This window comes from Eretmochelys imbricata, chromosome 9 (genome assembly GCF_965152235.1).
Source record: "Eretmochelys imbricata isolate rEreImb1 chromosome 9, rEreImb1.hap1, whole genome shotgun sequence".
NCBI lineage: Eukaryota > Metazoa > Chordata > Testudines > Cheloniidae > Eretmochelys > Eretmochelys imbricata.
Genome location: NC_135580.1, coordinates 7,034,607 through 7,057,141, shown reverse-complemented (window position 1 = coordinate 7,057,141; position 22,535 = coordinate 7,034,607). Strand labels below are relative to the sequence as shown.

Here is a 22,535-nt window from a genome sequence, read left to right as displayed (position 1 = left end):
CTCAATGGTATTTTAATAAAAACTTCACCAAGCATTAAATGACTCAAGTGTGCAAGTTAGTAACCACAATCCACAATAGTTCATATAACTACATATTCAGGAGCTTAAACTATTCCTGTGCTTTTAGAACAGTTGAGAATTGCCACACATATATTTATGTACTGATGACCCACACAGGGAATGGCTATTAGTGTCCAACTTGCCAACCGATGCTTAAGAACTGTAAGTTTCTGCATCATTATCCACATGCTCATCTATCACACACAGAGAGAATTGCCATTACAATATAGTCATTCACTGTTTGAAAGTAACTAGCATTACAGAATTTTTACAAGCAATCCCCGCACCAACATATTTCAACATGTTTCTTAAGGACTTGTAGGACACAGTTCACGAAATAACTTTTTAAATTCTCCCCCTGCGCTCAAATTACCAAATACACCGATCTCTATTATGGAGTAGTGACTTGCACAGCTTCAGTCTAAGAGAAAATGTCTCAGATAGTTTCATTTATAGGAACACCAAATAGCATTTGAAGCCACTTCAACATGTACAACTTATTTTAATTTGAAAACCACTGAACAGATTTATCAAATGTTGCCCATACAAAGTTGCCTTCCAGACGAAACTCTCATGCCAATCTTCTGCCCATGCCAAGTTTCACAGTAGAGTTACAAGCTTCTGAGAAAATTGAGTGTAACATGGAAAGGTTGACTAACCTCAGCTATTACCATAATGTTTATGTAAGCAGGCACACACAGGATTATGCAATGTAGGCAGAATCACAATGGAATCCTCTTCGAAGGGAAAGAAGGAACCTGTTGGCTTGATGAAAAAACATCATTCATCTTGGTTTCCACTAGTCACTGTTAGCTATCAAAGCCACATGACCTGGTTTGCTCTGACCAAAACTAGTTAATTTATTCTTTTATCTATCTATGTAGTGGGAAAAAACACCAGGAAAAATATGTCTGAGGACCACATGGTTTACTGACCGACTTTTTTCAAATAAGCTTCATAGCCATATATGAAGAAACACATGCAGTTGCTGTTTTATTACAAACAGTGTTTGTCAGGGAGAAAGGTTATTTATATCGGATCCAATTCTGCTATAATGACAGTTTTGCCATTGGTACATCCTACAATCCCCCTCTCTCTGAACACTGGTACTCAGAACTTACTGTGCACAATTAGGGGAGTCATGTTTAAAAGAAAAGAAAAAGATCCTGAATCAAATCATTTAACTGAAATGGGTGGTCAGGATTCCGGGCTTTGAAGCATAGTAGCAGTTTATGACTGATCACAATGAGCTGGCAATGCTTGTACAAGAGAACATACAGGCTGTGTGACTATTTCCATGCCAACAAATCTGCACCTTAAGTGGAAGGCCATTAAACCTAGGACTCAGGCATTAGTAACGTGTTGGAGTGCTTTACTGGAAATTTTTTTAAAATAAATAAATAAATAAAAGCTCACTGTTGGCCAATTTAGGCCACTTCAGTGACAAAAGGACAAAAAATTATCTTCATTGTGTATAACATTTTGCAACTGTTACCAAAAGGAAAGTTTGCCCAAGGACTCAGCCAGCTCAGAGGAAATTACTGTATAGAGTGTGACATAGCCCTGACAAGGCCAGCTTCCCTTCTCCCTGCCTTTCCTTTATTTGACAGTTGCCACCACACCTAGTCTTCGGACTCCATTATATCTAAACTGCATATGGCATACGCCCCATGGGAAAGTAGGATGATGGGGCTGAAGTGATGTCAGCGAGAACATTTTCCTTCTTTGCTTTACAAACCTTTGAACCTTGCAGGGGTAACCATCCGCTCCTATGCTGTTTTAGAAACTAACTGTAACAATGCATATCCTGACAGGAAACGTTACCATGTATTAGTGATAAACTATTACATAAAAAGGCAAATTAAGTTTCCAAGTCACTGAATCTAACCTGATAAACATATTACACCTCCACAGAACACCACCACGCAGAAAGGAATATGCAGTTTTGAAGGACAGGAGAAGAGAAACCCCACTGGATATTTAAAGCTTTGTCTGATACACTAAGGCCAAAAGGGACCATCATGATCATCTAGTCTGATCCCTTGCACATTGCAGGCCACTGAACCTCACCCACCCACTGCTGTAGTAGGCCCATAACCTCTGGCTGAGTTACTGACGTCCTCAAATCTTCATTTAAAGAATTTAATTACAGAGAATCCATAATTTACTCTAGTTCAAACCTGCAAGTGTCCCAGGCCCTACATCGTAAAGGAAAGCAAAAACCCTCAGAGATCTCTGCCAATCTGACCTGGGGGGAAAATTCCTTCCCAACCCCAAAAATGGCAGTCAGTTAGACCCTGAGCACGTGAGTCAGACCCACCACCCAGACACATGGGAAAGAATTCTCTGTAGTAACTCAGAGCCCTTCACTTCTAGTGTCCCAGCTCTGTCCATTGGAGATACTTGCAATATGCCATTGTAGGGGAACTCATCCTACCATCCCATCCATAAACTTGTCATGCTCAACCTTAAAACAAATTAGGTGTTTTGCCCCCACTACTCCCTTGGAAGGCTGTTCCAGAACTTCACTCCTCTGAGAGTTAGAAACCTTCACCTAATTTCAAGCCTAAACTTATTGAGGGCCAGTTTATATCCTTTTGGCTTTGTGCCAACATTGGCACTGAACTTCTCCCTCCCTGGTGTTTATCCCTCTGATGTATTCATAGAGAGCAGTCATATCTCTCTTCATCCTTCATTTTATTAGGCTAAACAAGCCAAGCTCCTTAAGTCTCCTCTCGTAAGATAGGTTCTCCATTCCTCTGATCATCCTAGTAGCCCTTTTCTGTACCTGTTCCAGTTTGAATTCATGTTCCTTAAACATGGGAGTCCAGACTTGCACACAGTTTACCAGATGAGGTCTCACCAGTGCCTTGTATAACAACACTTCCCTGTCTCGACTGGAAATACCTGGCCTGATGCATCCTAGGATTTCTTTAGTCTTTTTCACAGTCGCATCACATTGGCAGTTCACAGTCATCCTGTGATCAAATCAATACACAGGTCTTTCTCCTTGTCTATTGTTACCAATTGATACATCTCCAGTTTTATAGCAAACATTCTTGTTGTTAGTCCCTAAATGCATGGCCTTGCAGCTTTGCACTATTAAATTTCATCCCATTTCTATTACTCCAGTTTTCAAGGTTGTCCAAATCTTCTTGTATGATATCCCAGTCCTCCTCCACACTGGCAATACCTCCCAATTTTGGATCATCTGCAAATTTTATTAGCATACTCCCACTTTTTTGGGAGCGTGCTAATAAAGGAGAAAGACCTGTGTGTCTTTGACATGTAGCTCAGTGAATGCACCAACAAAACACAATTTCAGCTATAGAACTTAATAGTCTAATTAAACTAATGATGTGATGTCAAGTGGTTTTCCACATAGCTACCTCCTTGTTAATTTAAGAAAAAACTGATGAGATACCAGCATGTTTCCTTGATAAAGAACAATGAAAAGGAGATCATTGTTAATGATGTTTTATTGTACATTTCACCCCAAGTAGTACACATTCTATATACTTCACATACAAACAGCATTTCATCTAGTACTGAACAGCAGGTATCTGCAGCAGGGCATGAAAGATGACAGCTGTGTAACAGTTTAAGACTGAATGTGACGAATACTGTATTCCAAGCAAAAATGCCTCCTGTAAGTTAAGTAAGCAACTTCTGGTCAATTACTGAATTGACCAGGAAGAATGTGAATTTACCTCTCAACGTTTTGAGTGGTACCCTTTAAACCTGGAACCTGATTTAAAAGAATTGCTTACAATTCTTCGAGATGTTGCAGGAACAGAGAAATTTGAACTCTTGCCATAGATACAGGTTCCAGTTCAATGATTAGTAAATTAATTTGGTTAACGAGACTGCCAACTAGTAATAGCTTAAAAACAAGATTCACTGTCATATGTTAGTGTTGCTAAGAAAATGGCTAGCAAGGTATGTTAAGCACCAAAGCCTTGGCTTCTAAATCACTGGACACCATGTATGTACGATGTTGCAGAAGGAAACTATCTGTTGCACAGTTCTTAGAATGCCATTGGCAACAATCCCATGAAGAATAAGGGATACTGGTAGGGATACTAGGTAGGGATACTGAGAGGAGCAATAAGGGCCTCCCAACTCCCTTAGCTTTTTTTGGGCACAGAAGCAGAAGCAGCATTGTGTTGGTTGTGGGGAAGGTGGGCTTATCCTATCATTCTCATCGTTACCAATGATATTCCTATTCTATTCTAATCTTAATCCTTCGTTCTAATAGCTTCCAGACCTAATGTAATAGAGCAGGGATTGGCAACCTTTGGCACGCGGCCCACCAGGGTAAGCCCCCTGGCGGGCTGGGCCAGTTTGTTTACCTGCCATGTCCGCAGGTTCTGCCAATCGCAGCTCCCACTGGCTGCAGTTCATCACTCCAGGCCAATGGGGGCTGCAGAAAGTAGTGTGGGCTGAGGGCTGTGCTGGCCGCTGCTTTCCACAGCCCCCATTGGCCTGGAGCGGCAAACCGCGGCCAGTGGGAGCTGCGATCAGCTGAACCTGCGGATGCAACAGATAAACAAACCGGCCCAGAATGCCAGGGGGCTTATCCTGGCGGGCCACGGGCCAAAAGTTGCCAATCCCTGCAGCAGAGGAACAAATTCACCATAGGTAGCTACAGTTGAATTCATTTCCCCATCTTACCTCACCTTCATCTACTGTAGCCACAAGAACTTTCTGGTTACAAATGAGGTCGTGCATCTTGCCTTGAAGGCACTATTACGAAGACCCCTCCTCTTTTCACTCATCTACTCCCACATCCTGCAGTTCTCTAGTTACAGGATTCCCTCTATTTTAGATCCCCAGTCCCTTGGATTTACTCCCTTTAACATAGTTCAGGGAAGGAAAGGGGAAAAGTCTGAAGCAGTCAGTCAATCTGTAAACAGCATTATTCACATGTAGTCAGCCTCTTGTTTCTCAGCCACTTCTCAGCCAGCAGTTCACAAGAGCAATCATGGAGATTGAAACATAAGACTTTTCCCCCCTTTTTTAAAAATAATACCCTAACAAAACCTCCTGTAGGTATTTTAAAACATAAGCAGCTTTTTAGTGTTATACTGAACTTTTTTCTTCTAAATCTCTCAAGAATCAAACTACATTTAAGGGGCACCTTCACCTTTAAAAACACCTATGTCAGTGTTTCTTTATGCTACATTTATTGTACAAATCCCAGTTCAGATGAGCTGATTTTTATCAGTATGCTTTGCACTTAAGCCAATTTGCATTATTTAGTTATGTGGGTCTAAAAAGTAACCAAGATCATAAAAAAAAATGGACATCAAAAAGGGATTTATAAACATTTAATGTGCGCGAAACTCCAGAGACTATTTGATTGTGACAGGTATGTTGAGATTCTCCTACAAGACGTAGGCGCCAAAAACTCATGTGATAACATCAGATAAGTCTGCTACACCTCCAAACTGGCAAAAAACCAAACAATTCTAAGAAAATGCTAATTCCACAGGAACCAAGAACTAAGAAAAGCCCAAAATGATAGTGGTTATATAAGAGATTGGATTAAGAATAATCTAGTGTGATGTGTGCATGTTTACAGGAAACTTGGAAGATGAGATTTTAAAACAATCATCTAAAGGAAAGTCAGTTGTTAAAGGGAACAATTTGTTATATTAGACTTCATTCATGTGACCAAGAAAAAACGAACAGTAATAGGAGATTAGGTATTAAATGCTGGCTTTGCTCTTATACTAAGTAAGATCCGTCGTTCCCATCAGCCCTTCCTTTCACCCCTTAAAATGAAGCTCTTCCAACAACATTCACTGAAGCCTAATGATACTTAATTCAGTCTGAGCAAACCTATCACCAGAGGCTTATACAACATTATCTGACTGTGGATTTAACACCTCAACACCTGGGACTGTTGGGGAAGACAAATCCCACTTCCCTTTTTGCTGAAGGATTAATTAATGTTTGGTTGCTAACCTAAGGATGATTTTTATTTGTATTCTGTATGCATACTCACACCAGTTTATTACCCTTTTGTATGAATAAAAAGAGGTGGTTTATTCCCTTGCATCCCAACATTTTGGAAGGAGTTTGAAAATCATTTTTCCCCGTCACAGAAGGATGGAGGACTTAGAGATACCAAATTTTTCTGAAACTCCAAATCTTTATTGCCTTTCCTTCAGCAGTGTTACGGGGCTTATTCCTTCACCCACTTACTTCCCGGGTCCTTCTCGCATGAACAGAGAGCAACAATATCCCAAGTCCAAAGGTGCAAACAATTCAATGTTTATTGGGGTGAGCAAGCATGATTCCAGTTTCCTTCCTTAGTGTCCCCCTTCCCAGCTCTGACACCACAGAGCCTTACCTGTGGCCCTGTTCCCATTCCTGCCCTTGGCAGGACATGATTCCAATCATTTTACTGAAATTTAACTAACTAATCCTAACATATTGTAACATGATTATGTAACCAATTATATCCCACCACCTTAATTAGTTTACACCCAGCAAAATTAATTGTACAGCAGACAGAAACAATCACAGAACCAGATAGAGATTATACAGACAAACAATAGGGAAATGGGGATGATAGTGATAGAACAACAAAGAAATGAGGATTTCACATCCCAGCTATTGATAAGTGAGTTCTTGCCAGACAGGATGCTATCAAACTGTTTCCTTTTACATCTTCTAGGCACTTCCCTTTCTTTGGAGGCGATAGGCATTATCAGGACAGGATTGTATTCCTAACAGCCCAATAGCACTTTATTTCAATGTGACTACTTTGCAATGTGAGGATCTGACCGTTCGCTTCCCAGCTTATGGCTGCCTCTGCTGCTTAGCCAAAGATCTTAGCCTAAGCACAGGGCCTCAGACTGTCATAGTAAGAGAAGGCCCTTACACCGGCAGACAGTGATTTTGATTCTCTCTTTCTTTTATACCTCTATAACCAGCTAAGTGATAAGAATACACCTAAATTCTTAGAGTATAGGCCTTTACAGACAGGCCTGAATATCTATATCCTAAAAAGCAGAGGCAGGGGTGCAAGTAGAAATCATTTATTGCCGGTACACTGCACTCATGGGGGGGAGGAAGCACATGACCTCCCCATGTGACACCTCCGTGCCCTGCCCCCAGCCCGTGGCTCTCCCCATGCCCTCCCCCCATGATCCTCATCCATCCCACATTACGGGTGGGGGGAGGGCCCTCTCCTCCTCCTGAGCTGGAGACTTCTGCTGCACAGACCCCAGACAGGAGGACTCAGGAGATGCAGCTGTGTGGAAGGGCTGGGGGCCGGGCTGGGGGTGATACAGCCGGCATGGGGCAACCCGGCAGCCCCATGTTCTGTTCCTCTCCTTGCTGAGGTTCCTGGGATAGCCCCGAACCGCAGTGCTCTCCCGGGAACCACAGTGGGGAAAGGAGCAGAACGTAGGGCCACTGGGCAGCACCATGCTGGCAGCTCCTCTGGCGCAGCTGCTGTACCCCCCCAGCCCTGTCCTCTGGTGGGGCTGCTGTACAGACCCCAGGCAGAAGGGCTCAGGAGACGCAGCTGTGTGGAAGGGCTGGGGATGGGCTATTCCTCTCTTTCTGGTACGCCATACCAGCTATAGATATCTTACTGGTATGGCGTGCCGGACCGTACCACCATACTTGCACCACTGAGCAGAGGTCACACAGGAGAAACTGGGATGTCCTTGGCTTTTCCAGGAGAGATGCTCTAAAGGTAGATAAATACACAACAGGGATCATTCTACTGAAAATCTTCATCGGGAACATCAAACTGCTCTAGATCCAAAGAGGGGATATTTCTGCTTCTCCCCTTTTTAAATATCTAGGGGGAATGGTTGTTCAAGGGGCAAGATCACAGCAATCAGACACAAAGCCTACTAACGTGCACCATCAATACATGTCTCCAAAGCACAGTAGGCATTCCCTGTTGTGACCTATTACATGAAGACTTTGGCTCATTCACTTCCAACTACCTTTTATTAAAAAACATGTCTAAAAGCAACGTCTGGGGGAAGAGGAAAGTTAATGCAACATTTCCTTCTATGAAAAACAGCTTTTATTTACCCCAGGTAAATATCCCTCCAGCTATTACCACTAAATAAGCAGCCAATGTAAAAATTTAAGTGCAGCCCACAGCAACAATAAATTGGACTGTCTCTGTAGCCTCCATCAACCTTTTATAGTTATAACTCTACTCATATGGATACCTTCCTGGCTTCTTAGATTTTTTACTCTATACTTTGGCAGCATGAGTTTTGTTAGGTTATTTTTAAGATGCACAATCATCCATTTCTTTAGCTCTGGCCTCTCCTAAACTCATTCCATAATAAAGAAGAGCTCCAGAGAACTTCAGTGATCACTACACTCCCATTCTCAAAACAGCATTATTCAGATAGCCATGTGATACTGTTATTCCTAAAACATTATCAGGGCTAACAAAAGAAAATCTTGATTTGGATGAATGAGAAGCAAATAAAAAATGTTTGCTAAAGCATGTCCAAAGTTAACAATCCCATCTAGAGGTTTGACTAACACTACATATGTTTACGTCAACAGCTGTGTGTGGTAGCTGTCCAGGATATACCATTATGTTTATACTGTGCATGACAATGCTTCTTGACGTCTGTTTGAATTTAATTTTTCCTTCCCTTTAGATGTTGCCAAATATGTCAACAATAGTCACTGTTGGGCAAAGTGAATTTTTGTCAACATCTACTAGAGTTTAAAGTGTTTAAAGAGAGTTTTAAGTGTTTATCTCGGACACATGGCCCTAAAAGGAGCAGGTCCTGACTCCATCCATCTAAGACTACCCACAGCCTTATATTACATCTTACCTCTCAGAGTTCCTTGAGGAGCACAGAGTTTCCTAGGCTAGAAAGGGTTACAGTTTTTAGTGCTTGGGCCACTTCAGTGCCAGAATGCTGGAATACCTCCCCTCCTGTCAGACAAACAACCCCATGCTACCCACAAAGCAGTCATTCTCAACCTTTGGTCCATGGAGCTCTTTCTACAAGACCATTAGGATAGACTCATAAGAGTGCAGGAAATATTGGACCACCCCCTCTCCAGTCCTCCATGAGAGGTAATGATCATGGTAAACGGGTCTCATTTTGAAAGGCTTACTGAATTTCGATACTGCTTGGGCTGTTCGTTTGTTTTAAATGCTTTTGTGCTGAGCACACTCAGATATCTCCTACATATGGTAGCCAATAATATGCATACATAAAATCTATCCCTCCCAGCACTCCTGACTGAGCATAATGGGGCAACTCGGTGACAGTAATAAGTCCTATACTAGATACTGTTTTCAAAATACAGTAGAACCTCAGAGTTACAAACACCTGGGGAACAGAGGTTGGTTGTAACTCTGAAACGTTTGTAATGCTGAACAAATCATGGTTGTTCTTTCAAACATTTACAACTGAACAATGACTGAACACAGCTTTGAAACTTTACAATGCAGATGAAAAATGCTGCTTTCCCTTTATTTTTGTAGTATTTTACATTGAACACAGTACTATATTGACTTTTGGTTTTTGTCTCTGCTGCTGCCTGATTGTGTACTGCCAGTTCCAAATGAGGTGTGTGGCTGACTGGTCACTTCATAACTCTGGTGTTCTACTGTAAGGCCCTAAAATGTTACCGATACAGACAGACAAGTGAGTGAGGTAATATCTTTTATTACCTCACCAACCTTCTCTCGCTAATATCCTGGGACTGACACGGCTCCTACTGCACGGCATACAACAATAGAGAGAGCAATTCATGGCGGAGTCGTCACGCAACACTCTACATGATAAGCTACTATTCTGTAAGCACTATGAATTGGGCCAAGAACTCAAGCCCCAAATAATAACAAGTGATTAATGTGTTATTTTCTACCAGCAAAATAAGTCTCCCATGAAAAAGCAACATGTAAGTCTGAATTAAACAAATACTATAAAATGATAGCGGATGAAGTGGAAATACTACACAACAATTAAGGATGAGGTAGAAGAGCAGGTTGCCAGGGAAGATTAAATGAAGTGTGTCCCTTCCTATACTATTACCCTGCTTTCCTCTTTTCAATGGATTAGAAAAATATTGTTATAATAATTACATGAACATTTTGCACCATTCAGGTTATTCTACTACAAGCTGTGTAGTTATACAGGATTTGAATTCCGAGGATGGATGTAAGCATGGTTATATGCTAAGTATCTGAAGAAATATGGTCTGAGAGTCAAATTACTTTCTTTTCAAGAGCCAAATCATTTGAAAGTTACCACAGTTCCTTAAGGAATGCATCCGATGAAGTGAGCTGTAGCTCTCGAAAGCTTTTGCTCAAACAAATTTGTTAAGTCTCTAAGGTGCCACAAGTCCTCCTTTTCTTTTTGCAGATACAGACTAACACAGCTGCTACTCTGAAACCCATAGTTCCTTAGTTATATTATACTTGAAGCCACCAGGCAAAAAAAGGATGTGTAAAGAACCTCTGAAATATAGCATCGACACAGCCACTGCAACTCCCTTAGCTCTGTTTTGGCAGGAGGCCACAGGTTGCGCTCTTCAGAAATGTAAGCTAATAATCTTCTGGGCCTAAAGGTCAATTTCCCATTTTCATGGTGCAAGGTCAAACTTGTTGACTTTAGAGCACAACTGATAATAAGAAAAGACATACAAGATCAGGAAAGGAAGGAGGCTGCCCCTGAGAATAGGAACTCACATGGTGAAGACAGAGCCGGAAGTAGCTCTAGGACCACACAAAGCTCTCACAGAGGATATAAATGTGTCCAAAACTCCTCTCAGTCTGCTTAAGACCAGGCAGAGTGAGCAGCTCACCAAATGCTACCCAACGTGTACGTTGGGCAGGAAGGAATTTGAGGAATCCAAGCCCCCAGAATCTCCCCATTCCCACCATGCAGCCAGAAAGTGGAAGGATGGGGAAAGAAGAAAAGAAGTATTTCCTTCCGAACTGCCAAGGAGCTATTTCATAAAGCATGGTCACACATCTTTAGATTCTCAGCTCCTTACCCCGACACTACTCTATTATGTTTTCACCATGACGACTCAATCTCACGCTATCACATCACAACTATTTGGGGCTCTGCTCTCAACACAGTTTCAAGGTTGAAGACCCAAGCCATTAACATCGTCAGCTCTTCAGGCAAATATACTAATTTACAAGACCAAAACCCTTTGTTATGCAAGCTATATCCCACACTCCCCCGCAATTCATTTAGTCCCCCTAACCTGCATTGGAGTTCTGAGTGCTCCAAACCTAGCATTTAGGATGTGGCAGCATAGTAGGACCCAGCACAGAGGATCATCATTAAGGTGGGAAATCTGAGGTAGGAAACCACCTGCTTTGGGAAAAGCAAGTTCTCACTCCCAGGACTGTGACCAGGCTTTTCTGGAATGCAGAAGGCACAAATGTATCAGATTGCTGTCCTAACAACCAAATCCCTTGTGATATAAAGGATACCAACAGAACAAGTCTTCAGACAGTCAAGCACACAAGTGAGTTGGAAGTAGTAAAAAATAAAAACCATTAACATGCAAAAGGTCTGTCAGATGCAGCAGAAATGCAGAGAACAGCAACAGGACATTTACACCATCCTTATTGGCCTGGATAAAACATTTGGCACAGTCAGCAGACCTGGGCTTTGGCAATTATTATGTAAGTCTGGTTGTCCAGCAAAATTCACCAACATTCTGAGGCTATTTCACGATGGAATGATTGGCCAAATCTGCATAGAATATGTTCAGTTTGACCCATTTCCTATTACTAATGGTATTAAGCAGGGCTGAATAATTGGTCCACTCTTGTTTAATCTCTTCTATGCAAAAATGCTCAGTGTAGCTACAAGAGACCTGAATGCCGGTACCAGGATGTTTCCAATCCTCTGGAAAATTATTTAATCTGAACAGGCTGCGATCATCCATGAACGTCTTTGAAGCAATTGTTCATAAACTGAGGTATGCTCTAGGGGCACATATTCTAAAAGATATAAAATCGATTACAGACAGATTTGCAGAAAGGTATGGGCTGACAATCAACCTGAAAAAAGACAAAGGTCATGTATTAACCTATGTAGGAAAACCCTACATAAAAGTAAAAGTCACCATCAGAAACACACAGCGAAATGATGCTACAGACGTCTGCTATCTTAGTAGTATACTGTGGAATGATATCACTGTAGACAAGGAGTTGACAAGTCATATCAACAAAGCTAGTTCATCATTTGGCAGACTATCAGGCAGAGTCTGGCAGAATTGAGCTTGAAACCAAGTCTGTAAAATAACTGTGCTCTTCAACTTGCTGAATGGGTGAAAGATCTGGACACACTACAGGCGTCACATTAAGCTTCTAGATAAGTTCCACTTATGACACCTGTGTGCCATACTCCGCATCACATGGCAGGATAAAGTTACCAATGAGGTTCTGGAATGCAGTCACTCCACAGGGCTTGAAGTCAGGCTTATCACATCACAGTTATGCTGGGCTGGTCAATTGTTAAGGATGGATGACACCAGAATGCCAAGGCAGTTGCTGTGTGGTGATCTGAAAGTGGATAACTGCATACAAGGCGGCCAGAAGAAACACTTCAAGGCCACACCAATGCATAACTCAAAACACTGCAACGTTGACGCTGGTAGCCGGGAGTCGTCAGCAAGAGGTAGGTCACGCTGGCAAGCAGCCAGCAATAATGGGGTTACCCAGTTCAGGATTAACTGGCAAGCAGTAGGCCATAATGGGGTTACCCGGTTCAAGATTAACCGCAGTATAGATCTTAATGTACAGAGGTTGAGTCGTAAATAGCAGCATACTCAGCAGACACAGACTTTAACCCCTTCCTCCTCATCGCAGTACCTGTGCACTTCATGAGGAAAGGACTGCCACTCGCACATCAGGCTTTTTAGCCTTAACCGTACACACAAGAGGTAAAATTGGCGTCAGCGTCATCTTCGATCACGAAGGACAATAACAAGTCAAGTCTATAATTACTTGGCAAAATTAACCGTAATAAATCCCAACACAGTCCTGTGGCACCGTTCCCAAAGAACTAATGAAAACAAATTTTCATAGCAACGAACTCCAAGAAACTAGGGAGCTGGGATGCCCCCACTGACTAAGTTGCTGATGGCAAGAAACAGACTGGGACACAGTGCAGCACAGGGGCGGATTTAGAGTTAGTGGGGCCCTGTGCACAGCTTCATTTTCAGGGCCCTTCCCTCGGGACCTAGCCAAGAAAAAGAAAGCCAGACTCCTGTCCACCCCAGACACGATTCCAGACCAGGGCACGGGCCGTGGGACAGCAGCCAGGACCACAGGTGTGGGAACTAGGGGTGCGGGCAGGGCTGCCAACAGAATTGCCGGGCCCCTGGGCAAGGTGAGGGACCAGCTGTGGGCTAGCCTCCCACAGCCAGCCCTTCAGCGCTGCCCGGGCCATGCCACCTGGGGCTCCAGCGGCAATTTAAAGGGCCCAGGGTTCCAGCCGCTGCCAGGGGCCCTGGGCCCTTTTAAATCTCCAGGCTCCAGGGAATCTGCCCCTTCCCCCATCCCCATCGGCAGCCCTGGGTGTGGGAGGTGCTGCAGCACCCCCACGTTTTATGCGGGACTCTGCTGCTGACCCGCACCACTTATGTTAAAACATATTGTTAGGAGCACAGAACCACCCAGGCTCCTGGGGAGACAGGGAGGGGCCCAGGTCTGAGCCCAGCCACAGGGGCTGCAGAGCAACCACAGGGGCTAAGGGGGATGGCAGCCACCTGCTTTCCAAGGACCCAGCAGCCAGGGGAGGCGAGCAGAGATCAGCGCACGGAGGCAGCGGGGTGCTCAGGTAGCCACTGACGGAGCCGTGCCCCCGGCCCTCACCTTCAGGTGGGTGTTCAGCCCATGTGGGTCTCTGGCCGCTTCTCCGGGCCGGCCAGAGTGGGGCCGCCGTGGCGCCTGAAGCTGTCCTCGGCCATGAAGATCTTGGTGTCTCCTTCTCCAGCCCCATGGAAGCTCTGCTCTGGGACACCCGGGGTCCCAGCTCCCACCCCACGCCCAGGACTCTGTGGGCTCCGCTGCCACCCCGCTAGCTGGCCTGGAGAAGCAGGCAGAGACCTGCATGGGCTGAACACCCACCTGAGGGTGGCGGGGGGGTAGGGAGGGGAGGCACAGCTCCATCAGCGGCCACCTGAGCACCCCGCTGACTCCGTGCGCTGATCTCTCTTCGCCTCCCCTGGCTGCTGGGTCCTTGCAACGCAGGCAGCTGCGATTCCCCCTTAGCCACCGCAGTCACGCTGCGGCCCCCATGGCCGGGCTCGGACACCTCCCTGTCTCCCCAGGAGCCCGGGCGGTTCTCTGCTCCTAACAGTATATTTTAACATAAGTGGTACAGGGCGGCAGCGGAGTCCCGCATAAAACGTGGGGGTGCTGCAGCACTCCCTATACCCCTAGTTCCCACGCCTATATTTTGGGGCCCCTGTCATTGGGGGCCCCGGGCCACAAGTATGTTTCGAGGTAAATCCGCTCCTAGTGCATCACCTGCATGGCTTAACACACTCCTGTAGGTTCTGAGTACTTAATTTAGCAATGTTGAATTCACTGTGGAAGAATCAGACTCTTGTACTATGAAGATCTAAAGCCTTCTGGGTTATCCGCTTGCAGCCTGACCCGCACTTCTTGCCAGTTTTACCACTTTCAGTGTTTTGCATGCAGTGGGAAGAATCCTTCTTCTTTAAACTTGCTGACAGGTTTACACGCATTTAGTGATCCAACCACTACAGGAGTGAACTTGGCTCTGCTGAACGCAGCTTTTCTCTCCTTTAAATGGCTACTGAATAAAGCTTGCCTCACCCTAATAATTGTTTGATTTTCAAAGGAGTTAAGTCATCCATAAGAGCAAACAGCTCTTCCACATTTATATAGGCACAGGAATATATTTGCAGCATGTTAGTTCCTATTTAATACTATGACAGTATAATCACCCTTTGTGTAATGTAATTTCGCCAACACATTGTGCAATAAGCACACGAGTCTTTTGTTCAGAGTCCTTTTACAATGATCTCGAAAGCAGAGTTAAATGTTCCATACTGTCATTCTCCCTCTGCAAGAGGGGACAGGTTCAGCAAATAGCCAATGGAAGGTCTGGTAAATGGAAATCTAAAACTTTCCCCCACAAGTCTGCTTCAAACAAACACTGGGCACGAAGGTGGCTAAAGAGCAAGCCAGGAGCACTAACCTGACAGGACCTTCACCTCACTGAACAGGCAGGGTTATTACTTTTGTCCTAGGTAGGACTCATCAATTAAAGAGACAATGCAATCTTCACATCCCTGAAAGGAATTCAAAATCCAGATATTTAGGTCTGGAGAAGAATTTGCAGCACTTCTGTCGTGTTCAGACTTAAGCACATAGCCACACGTGCTAGCTTCACCTTAGTCTCCCAACAAATGGAGACCTGCAGTAAGGATTTCCCTGTGCAAAGCTGCCAACAGATTTACTAGCAACAAATAAAATAATCCAGCCATTTGATACGACATCCTGGGCATTGATGGGTGGAAGAAAAAAAAAAAAAAGAAAATACTCTTAAAAGGAGTGAACTTCTACAGGAGATGGAGACAGAAGTGATAAATATGCTTGCATTGTTCAAGTTATTTCACATGTTCTTCATTTGTGCAAGACCTGAATGGTCATGAGATTCGGAGTTGGGACAAGGCAGGTACTCCAAGCCTCGGGCCCCACAAACTTCTGGGTGCTATCGGTTAATTAAGAATTGCAAATAGTATGCTTCAAATATACACACACTGTCAACTGCGCTCAAACAGCCAATCAAAACCATTCAATGCCATAAACATGAAGCCAACTAAAAATGCCATCTGTCCCATCCATATTCTGGGTTAGGGTGATGGACAAAATACAAACCTCCTGAGGTAGTGGCAGATAGGGCCTTCACACCAAAGGGGTGTGGCCTAGTGTTTTAGGCATAGCTTTTAAATGATAAACTTTTAATCTACTAAAATATTAGTCACAATTTAGCTACGAGATTTGTGGACAGTTCTCTATTAGTATATGGTATACACCATACATGAATAAGATCAGTGGAGATTATTATAATCGGCTCTTTCTATGCAAGCCATAGAAATGAACATGGGACTGACCTTCCATTGCTCCTTGGGAAGCAGTTTCACCACCACAATGTCACCATTTAGGGCTCTGTTGCGAGCAACCACCCCATCAATAAAGATATCACGAATCCCATCCTATGGAAAGGGGAAAAAAATATGAAATATCAAAGCACAAAATACTAAGCTATATTTACTGCAGAAGTTTAAAAATACTCTAGCGACAAAAAACGACAGCGCACACACCCTGGGGAGATGGAGATACATATTTAAACGTTACATAACACAGCAACAAGTCTGTTGTAACTGCAGCCAGCCGCAGTCTGTTCTGCCCCCTGCCGTCCAGAACCCCACCTTCTAAAAGAGATGACCTTGATTTCTGTAGCCCCACCCCATATACCCGTCGCAGCTACTCCACACAGCAGGGTTAGCTTCTAGGACACACTTGACACTCAGCTCACAATCTAGATTTGGTTTGGGAGGGGGTTGCCCACCTGGGGTCAAGGAGGATCAGGTTTAATCGCAGAGGTTCGTAGGTTTTTTAGGGAGTGGAGGTTTCATTTTCACACCTCTTTTGGTCAAGTTAATCTACTGCTTTCATTTTCACTCCCTTGTACTTCGGCAAGCTGATAATTGCGTGTGGCTGGTTGCAGAACACCATGAGCCTGTAAAACCCTAGAAGCATTTAGTATTAACCTGTGTATTAAGACATGTTCTCCTATTGTGGAGCCTTATCCCCTTTTCTTGGCTTTAAGGCATAAGATGATTGTGGGTTTCTTTGGGTGATAACTTTTTTTTCAAGAACACAACAAAAAGTCAACCTTAAGGGAACTAAAATCTTAACCACACTGGGGTTTTATTGCAGTTCCTCAAATACATGCTCACAATTCTCTAGTACCGGATAAGAGCTCATCTGCAGCATTACCATTATATGCAGTCTTCAGGAAAAACAGTAAGCATATCTAATAAGGCCTCAGATTTTTCAGGGTACCAACACGTAAGTATTCTGTTCTGCCTAGATAGCAAAATAACAGAGGTGAGACACTGCTGTCCTGTGGAACCGAGGCCATCCTCCAACCGAGCAAATTAGTCTTAGAAAGAAAAGCAGCAGCAGCCCAACAGCTGTGTCAAAGCTGCCTCCCATGACAAGATGCAGAAAAATTGCAAAGCCTGTTGGACCAACATAATTCAAATTGGAAACTTTTCTTTTCCAAAGGCCAGATTTTTGCACATGGCCCTACCTCTCTTCTCCCATCCCCACCCCGCCCTGAGCGAGATCCACCACGTATACAAAAAGGACAATTCAAAGCCTCGTTTTAAGAAAAATGCCCTTTTTTTATAACCTAGCTGTACAATTCCATGGTAATGCTGGCTTGTTCCAGGGCAGAAGGAAGTTGGGATGTGGGTTAATTTGTTTGCGCCATGTATTTTTTTGCAAAAAAAAAAATTAAAAGTAGTTTCTCCATCTGCCAACAGCAGCTCTGGAAGTGCTACGCCAGCCCATTAAAACTATGCGCTAGACTAAGCAAGAAGGGATTTTCTTTTTCTGATTTGCAGCCAATAGCTCTCATTTTAAACAATTTATTCCTATATACAGATTTTTAACACCAGTTATTTCAATGTCTGCTAGAGCAGCGGTAATTAAAAACTGGCCCACACTACCATAAAGCTTTTTAAAGTAACATGTCATAAAAATGCAGCATTTGTTTACTTAGTGCTTCAGAACTGTGGTCTATAGAGTTAACTCACACGCTCCCAAGTGTCTGGGATTTTTTTGTTTCCTTCCCCCCACACCAATTCCTCACACTCCAAACCATCACCTTTTTGCATTACTAATGTAATTACAATGTGCTTGAATGGCGACACAGTACTGGGGTAACTTGCAAGGCCTACACTTCTACCGAGGTGTTTACGCTGTATTTGTTGCAGTAGCATCAGAGCACATTACAGCTTGTAAGAGGATCAGATTCTCTGCACTCATCTCCCATTCGACAAGATGTTTTATTACTATATAGCCCTCACCGAACAACAGTAGCAGCCTTCTACATTTCTGTTTGACAGCAGGGAGATTTGTGGTCATTCTAATCTCTTCCGGAAACAAGTTCTACAGTCATGGGCCAGCTGCCAAGAAAGCTCCGTCTCTCATGTTCAAGTGTCTCGCTCTCCAAGATGACAATTCCACCGTTCAAAAGATCACAGGTACTGAAAGCAGTCAAGATTGCAGCATGCGAGGCAGTGTTCTAATAGCTTGGGTCCATCCCATGGAAGTCTTTGATGATAACGCTTTTACCTTGACTCACCATTCAACAGTAAGCCAGCGTACAGCGCAACAGTCTGGACCAACATGCTCGTAGGGACTTGTGACATTAAAGTGACCTGCTGCTGCACTTGAACCAAAATAAGCATAAGGCTGGTATAATAAAGCCCAGAGGTGACAAATGCAAGGGGTCACTGTAGCCATGTCCGATCTGACAGAATGGGGTGCAATGCCCAGACTAGCTGCAGAGGGAGATGAAGACTTTTCACAGCTGTAGCTATTTCAGTATCTGGCAACAATGGGGAATCTAACAGGATGCTAAGACTGCAAGCCATTCTTCTATACTTGATGGAGGGTTATGCTAATGGCGAGTTCCCCAAATGTAACCCTCTCCTTACATTGACTACTTCCACCTGGCCCAGATATATCATCCTCCAGGGGCTGACTCTTCTGACCACTGGGCAATGGTGCTGTTTGCATGATTTAACCCAGGAAGAAAAGAGAGTGATGGCAGAAATGTAACCCTTAACTAACATCCCAGTGCCTATGTATTCCAGAACACAAAACTGTGAGTGATCTGCTTCATCATGAGGTAATAGCTAAGCACTCGGGGGAGTAAGGATAGAGCTCTTTGCTTGTGTACACAGTTGGACTTAATGACAGGTTTCAGAGTAGCAGCCGTGTTAGTCTGTATTCGCAAAAAGAAAAGGAGTACTTGTGGCACCTTAGAGATTAACCAATTTATTTGAGCATAAATTGGTTAGTCTCTAAGATGCCAGTTGGACTTAATGTTTAGCTAGTGTTTTGTGGTTTAATAGGATAGGTTTAACAGTCTACACTTACCTCATTCATAAGAGCATAAGAATGGCCATACTCGGTCAGACCAAAGGTCCATCTAGCCCAGTATCCTGTCTACCGACAGTGGCCAATGCCAGGTGCCCCAGAGGGAGTGAACCTAACAGGTAATGATCAGGTGATCTCTCTCCTGCCATCCATCTCCACCCTCTGACAAACAGAGGCTAGGGACATCATTCCTTAACCATCCTGGCTAACAACCAACAATGGACTTAAGCCTCCATGAATTTATCCAGTTCTCTTTTAAACCCTGTTGTAGTCCCAGCCTTCACAACCTCCTCAGGCAAGGATTCCACAGGTTGACTGTGCGCTGTCAAGAGAGCAAGCAGAGAGGAGTACAGAACATTACCCATTTTCACACCAGGACTGTCAGTGCCAGTTTCAGGAAGCCCTGGAGACCGCTATTATGAGTTTCCTCCCCAGCGACTCTCAAGAATCTTCCCCTTTGCACCAGCACAAATAATACAAGTCTTCCTCTATGGAAAGAGGCTTAAAGATCATTTTCTATGACTGACCGACCACAGAAGCTAACACAAATCTCTGGACTTTCAATCCTGACTCCAAAAGAATTATGCCCCAAAAGTAGGAGCAATATTAAACACAACCAACAACTCAGCGTCTGAGCAAGGCCCTTTTTCTCCTCTACCTCAAAACAAAACCTAATTTCAATATGAAACACACTGTCACATTAGGACATGAAGCCAACTAAACTTTGATCAAGTCACTACAAAACAACTGTCCTCAACTACACCAGCAGAAAGGTAACCTTGCCTAAAGGAGGCCCTTCAAATCACAAGAGTCCTTCCATTGAATGAATAACTGATGTAAAGAAATGGCCCCTTGAGACAGCAGTGAACCTCAAGCCAAGCTATACACCAGTGGTTTTCAATCTGTGATCCACGAAACCTCGTGGGTCCGCAGATTATGTCTAAGGGGTCAGTGAAAAGTTGTCATTACCACAGAACAGTGGTTTACAACCGTTGGTTCCCCAGACCCCTGGGGATCCCCAGACCATGTCTAAGATTTCCAAAGGGTTCTATTTAAAAATTTTTAGGGGTCCACAAATGAAAAAAGCTTGAATCCCACTGCTATACACAGCTTGCGCAAAAGAGGGTACATTAAAAGGAACCATGCATGGTACTTTTGGACCAACTTTATAAATTAGCTCATGCAGCGGATCGAAAATGGAGAGCATATTTGTTCAGGAAAGATTAATTTAAATCAATGGAAAAATCTATACATCCTCTGTAGCCATAGACCAAGGGTTTACAATTACACTAACTAGTGGTCCTCAAACCTGGGCTCAGCTGGTGTCTTTGGATTAGAAACAAGTGTCCCCACTTTCATCAGAAGTTCAGAGACATTAAGTAGCACTTTGCAGTGTTAAAAACAGTGTGAAAAAAAACTATGTACATACCTTAATGTTTATTTTAATGTATCCTAACTGGTACATCTTGTTACACAAATCAAAGTGACATTTCGTACCCAGTACAACTACTATCTTCATACACATTCATTTAAGAACTACAAAGAATTATAAATTATACTTACTGGAGATGGAATGAAGGCTTCATGGTATTTCTTAGGATTTATTCTCAAGGGTCCCTTAATAAAAAAAAAAAAAAAATCAAGATTACGTCTGGAACATTAGTTTTATGTAGTATTAGTTAAACTGGATGACTACGAATACCATATTTACTTTGAAACAGGATAGATATATCTGAATTTCCATTGCAAATCTTAAATTTTGAGATTAGTACCTGTGTGTTGGAACCATTTAAATCCAAAACTAAGTATATACGTCAACCCAGACGCAACCCCTTCCTCCACTCTCCACCTGCCAAACAGCTAGAAGTCGGGGTCTCCGATTCTGTCACACATTACACCACAAACCAGAGTACTCCAAAAAAAGGCTTTGCAGAATTAGACATTGACATCAATTTTTATTGAGCACTGAAACTACATTCTTCTTCTATTTTTCCTAATTTTAAGATTCCCAGGATATCTCAATTGCAGTGAAAATTCACAGTTCTCAGTTACATAAGGTTTTCCAAAATGACATGGGAATGTTACACTAAACTTGGTTACTTTGTATCTGTTTGCATCAAGAATCTTTATTGTTTGTATTGCAGCAATGCCTAGGAGTCAGTCATGGACCAGGGCCCCATTGTGCCAGGCACTGTATAAACACCGAAGAGGATGAACCCTGGCCCAAATCCAAGTTACCTGCTAAAGCACGGCAAGTTGTACTAAAACCATGGACTCTGCAATATAAATGCACAAAAACAAAAATTCTGCTTAGGGTGAACGACAAATACTCCAATAGCCTGCATGCTTAGCTTCAATGGAATTCATTTATGAAAATATTGGGAAGGGAAGAGAAGCCGGGGTGAAGACTGACTCAACAGTATATGCTCCTCAAGCAAAACTTGTTATGAGTTAAGTAAACAAGTAGTGAGTTCAGGTCAGACAATCAGCATTTCCCTGTTTTCCAGTTTTGTGCTGCAACCAAGATCAAATCCATTTGGAGTGTTTTTAAATATAGATGCATCAAATGTTACTCATTCCGATAGCTGATACGCTAGTGTGCCACCTTTTCCCATCTGCTGTTACACATCCCCCAACAAAACCACATAAATGATGGTTCAATGAGTTCCTTATAAAGTCCTTTGCTGCTGCTGCTGCTCTTTAAGCAGCCAAGAAACCAGGCCCTCTTTCTTCCTTAGCACCCACCTCCTTCTCAACAGCTACAACGCTTGTTCAGAAAGAAAAACAAATATAACAGAACAGCCCCTGGTTTTGATTATGATGATGTTTTTTGCTCTGTTTTTTGGGGGGTGAGATTGGTTTTGCTTTAAAAAGTTATATCATATATTTTGGGGAGACAGCTTTGGGGATGGATAGGGCAGGAAGGAGAAAGGTTTCTTCCAGCACTGGCTCCCGCCAGAGGGCCAGAACCTTATTGGACTCCAGCTGCACTTTTGGACTGTCCACGAACATGGATAGTAATCACTCTGTAGTAAGAAAAGTTTAAAAGATGAATTGAAAGGATTTTCCAAAAATAAACAGTTGAGATCCAACATCAGTAACAGGTGTAGATATAGTTAATAACAAATAAACTTTAAATTAGAGAGGACAGTCATTTTCTGCTTCCCCATCGTCCAGGATTAAGAGGTAAAAAAGGAAATTTGAACAGGGGATTATTGGCTATTTCAGAACACTGACATTTCAATCCAAGAGCATCCTGGGAACTGTAGTTTAGATAACT

The 22,535-nt window shown here is 43.2% G+C and overlaps 1 protein-coding gene across 3 annotated transcripts in view; it reads right to left on the bottom strand.

Moving 5' to 3' along the window:
• DIS3L2 (DIS3 like 3'-5' exoribonuclease 2) overlaps positions 1–22,535 on the bottom strand; it is a 280,283-nt gene that overhangs the window by 222,910 nt on the left and 34,838 nt on the right. For all 3 annotated transcript variants that reach the window (XM_077826263.1, XM_077826264.1, XM_077826265.1), the window contains 2 exons: positions 20,819–20,872; positions 16,192–16,293 (listed from right to left, as the gene is read on the bottom strand). In XM_077826263.1, the coding sequence (XP_077682389.1) occupies positions 16,192–16,293; positions 20,819–20,872 (156 nt within the window). The remainder of the gene's footprint in view (positions 1–16,191; positions 16,294–20,818; positions 20,873–22,535) is intronic.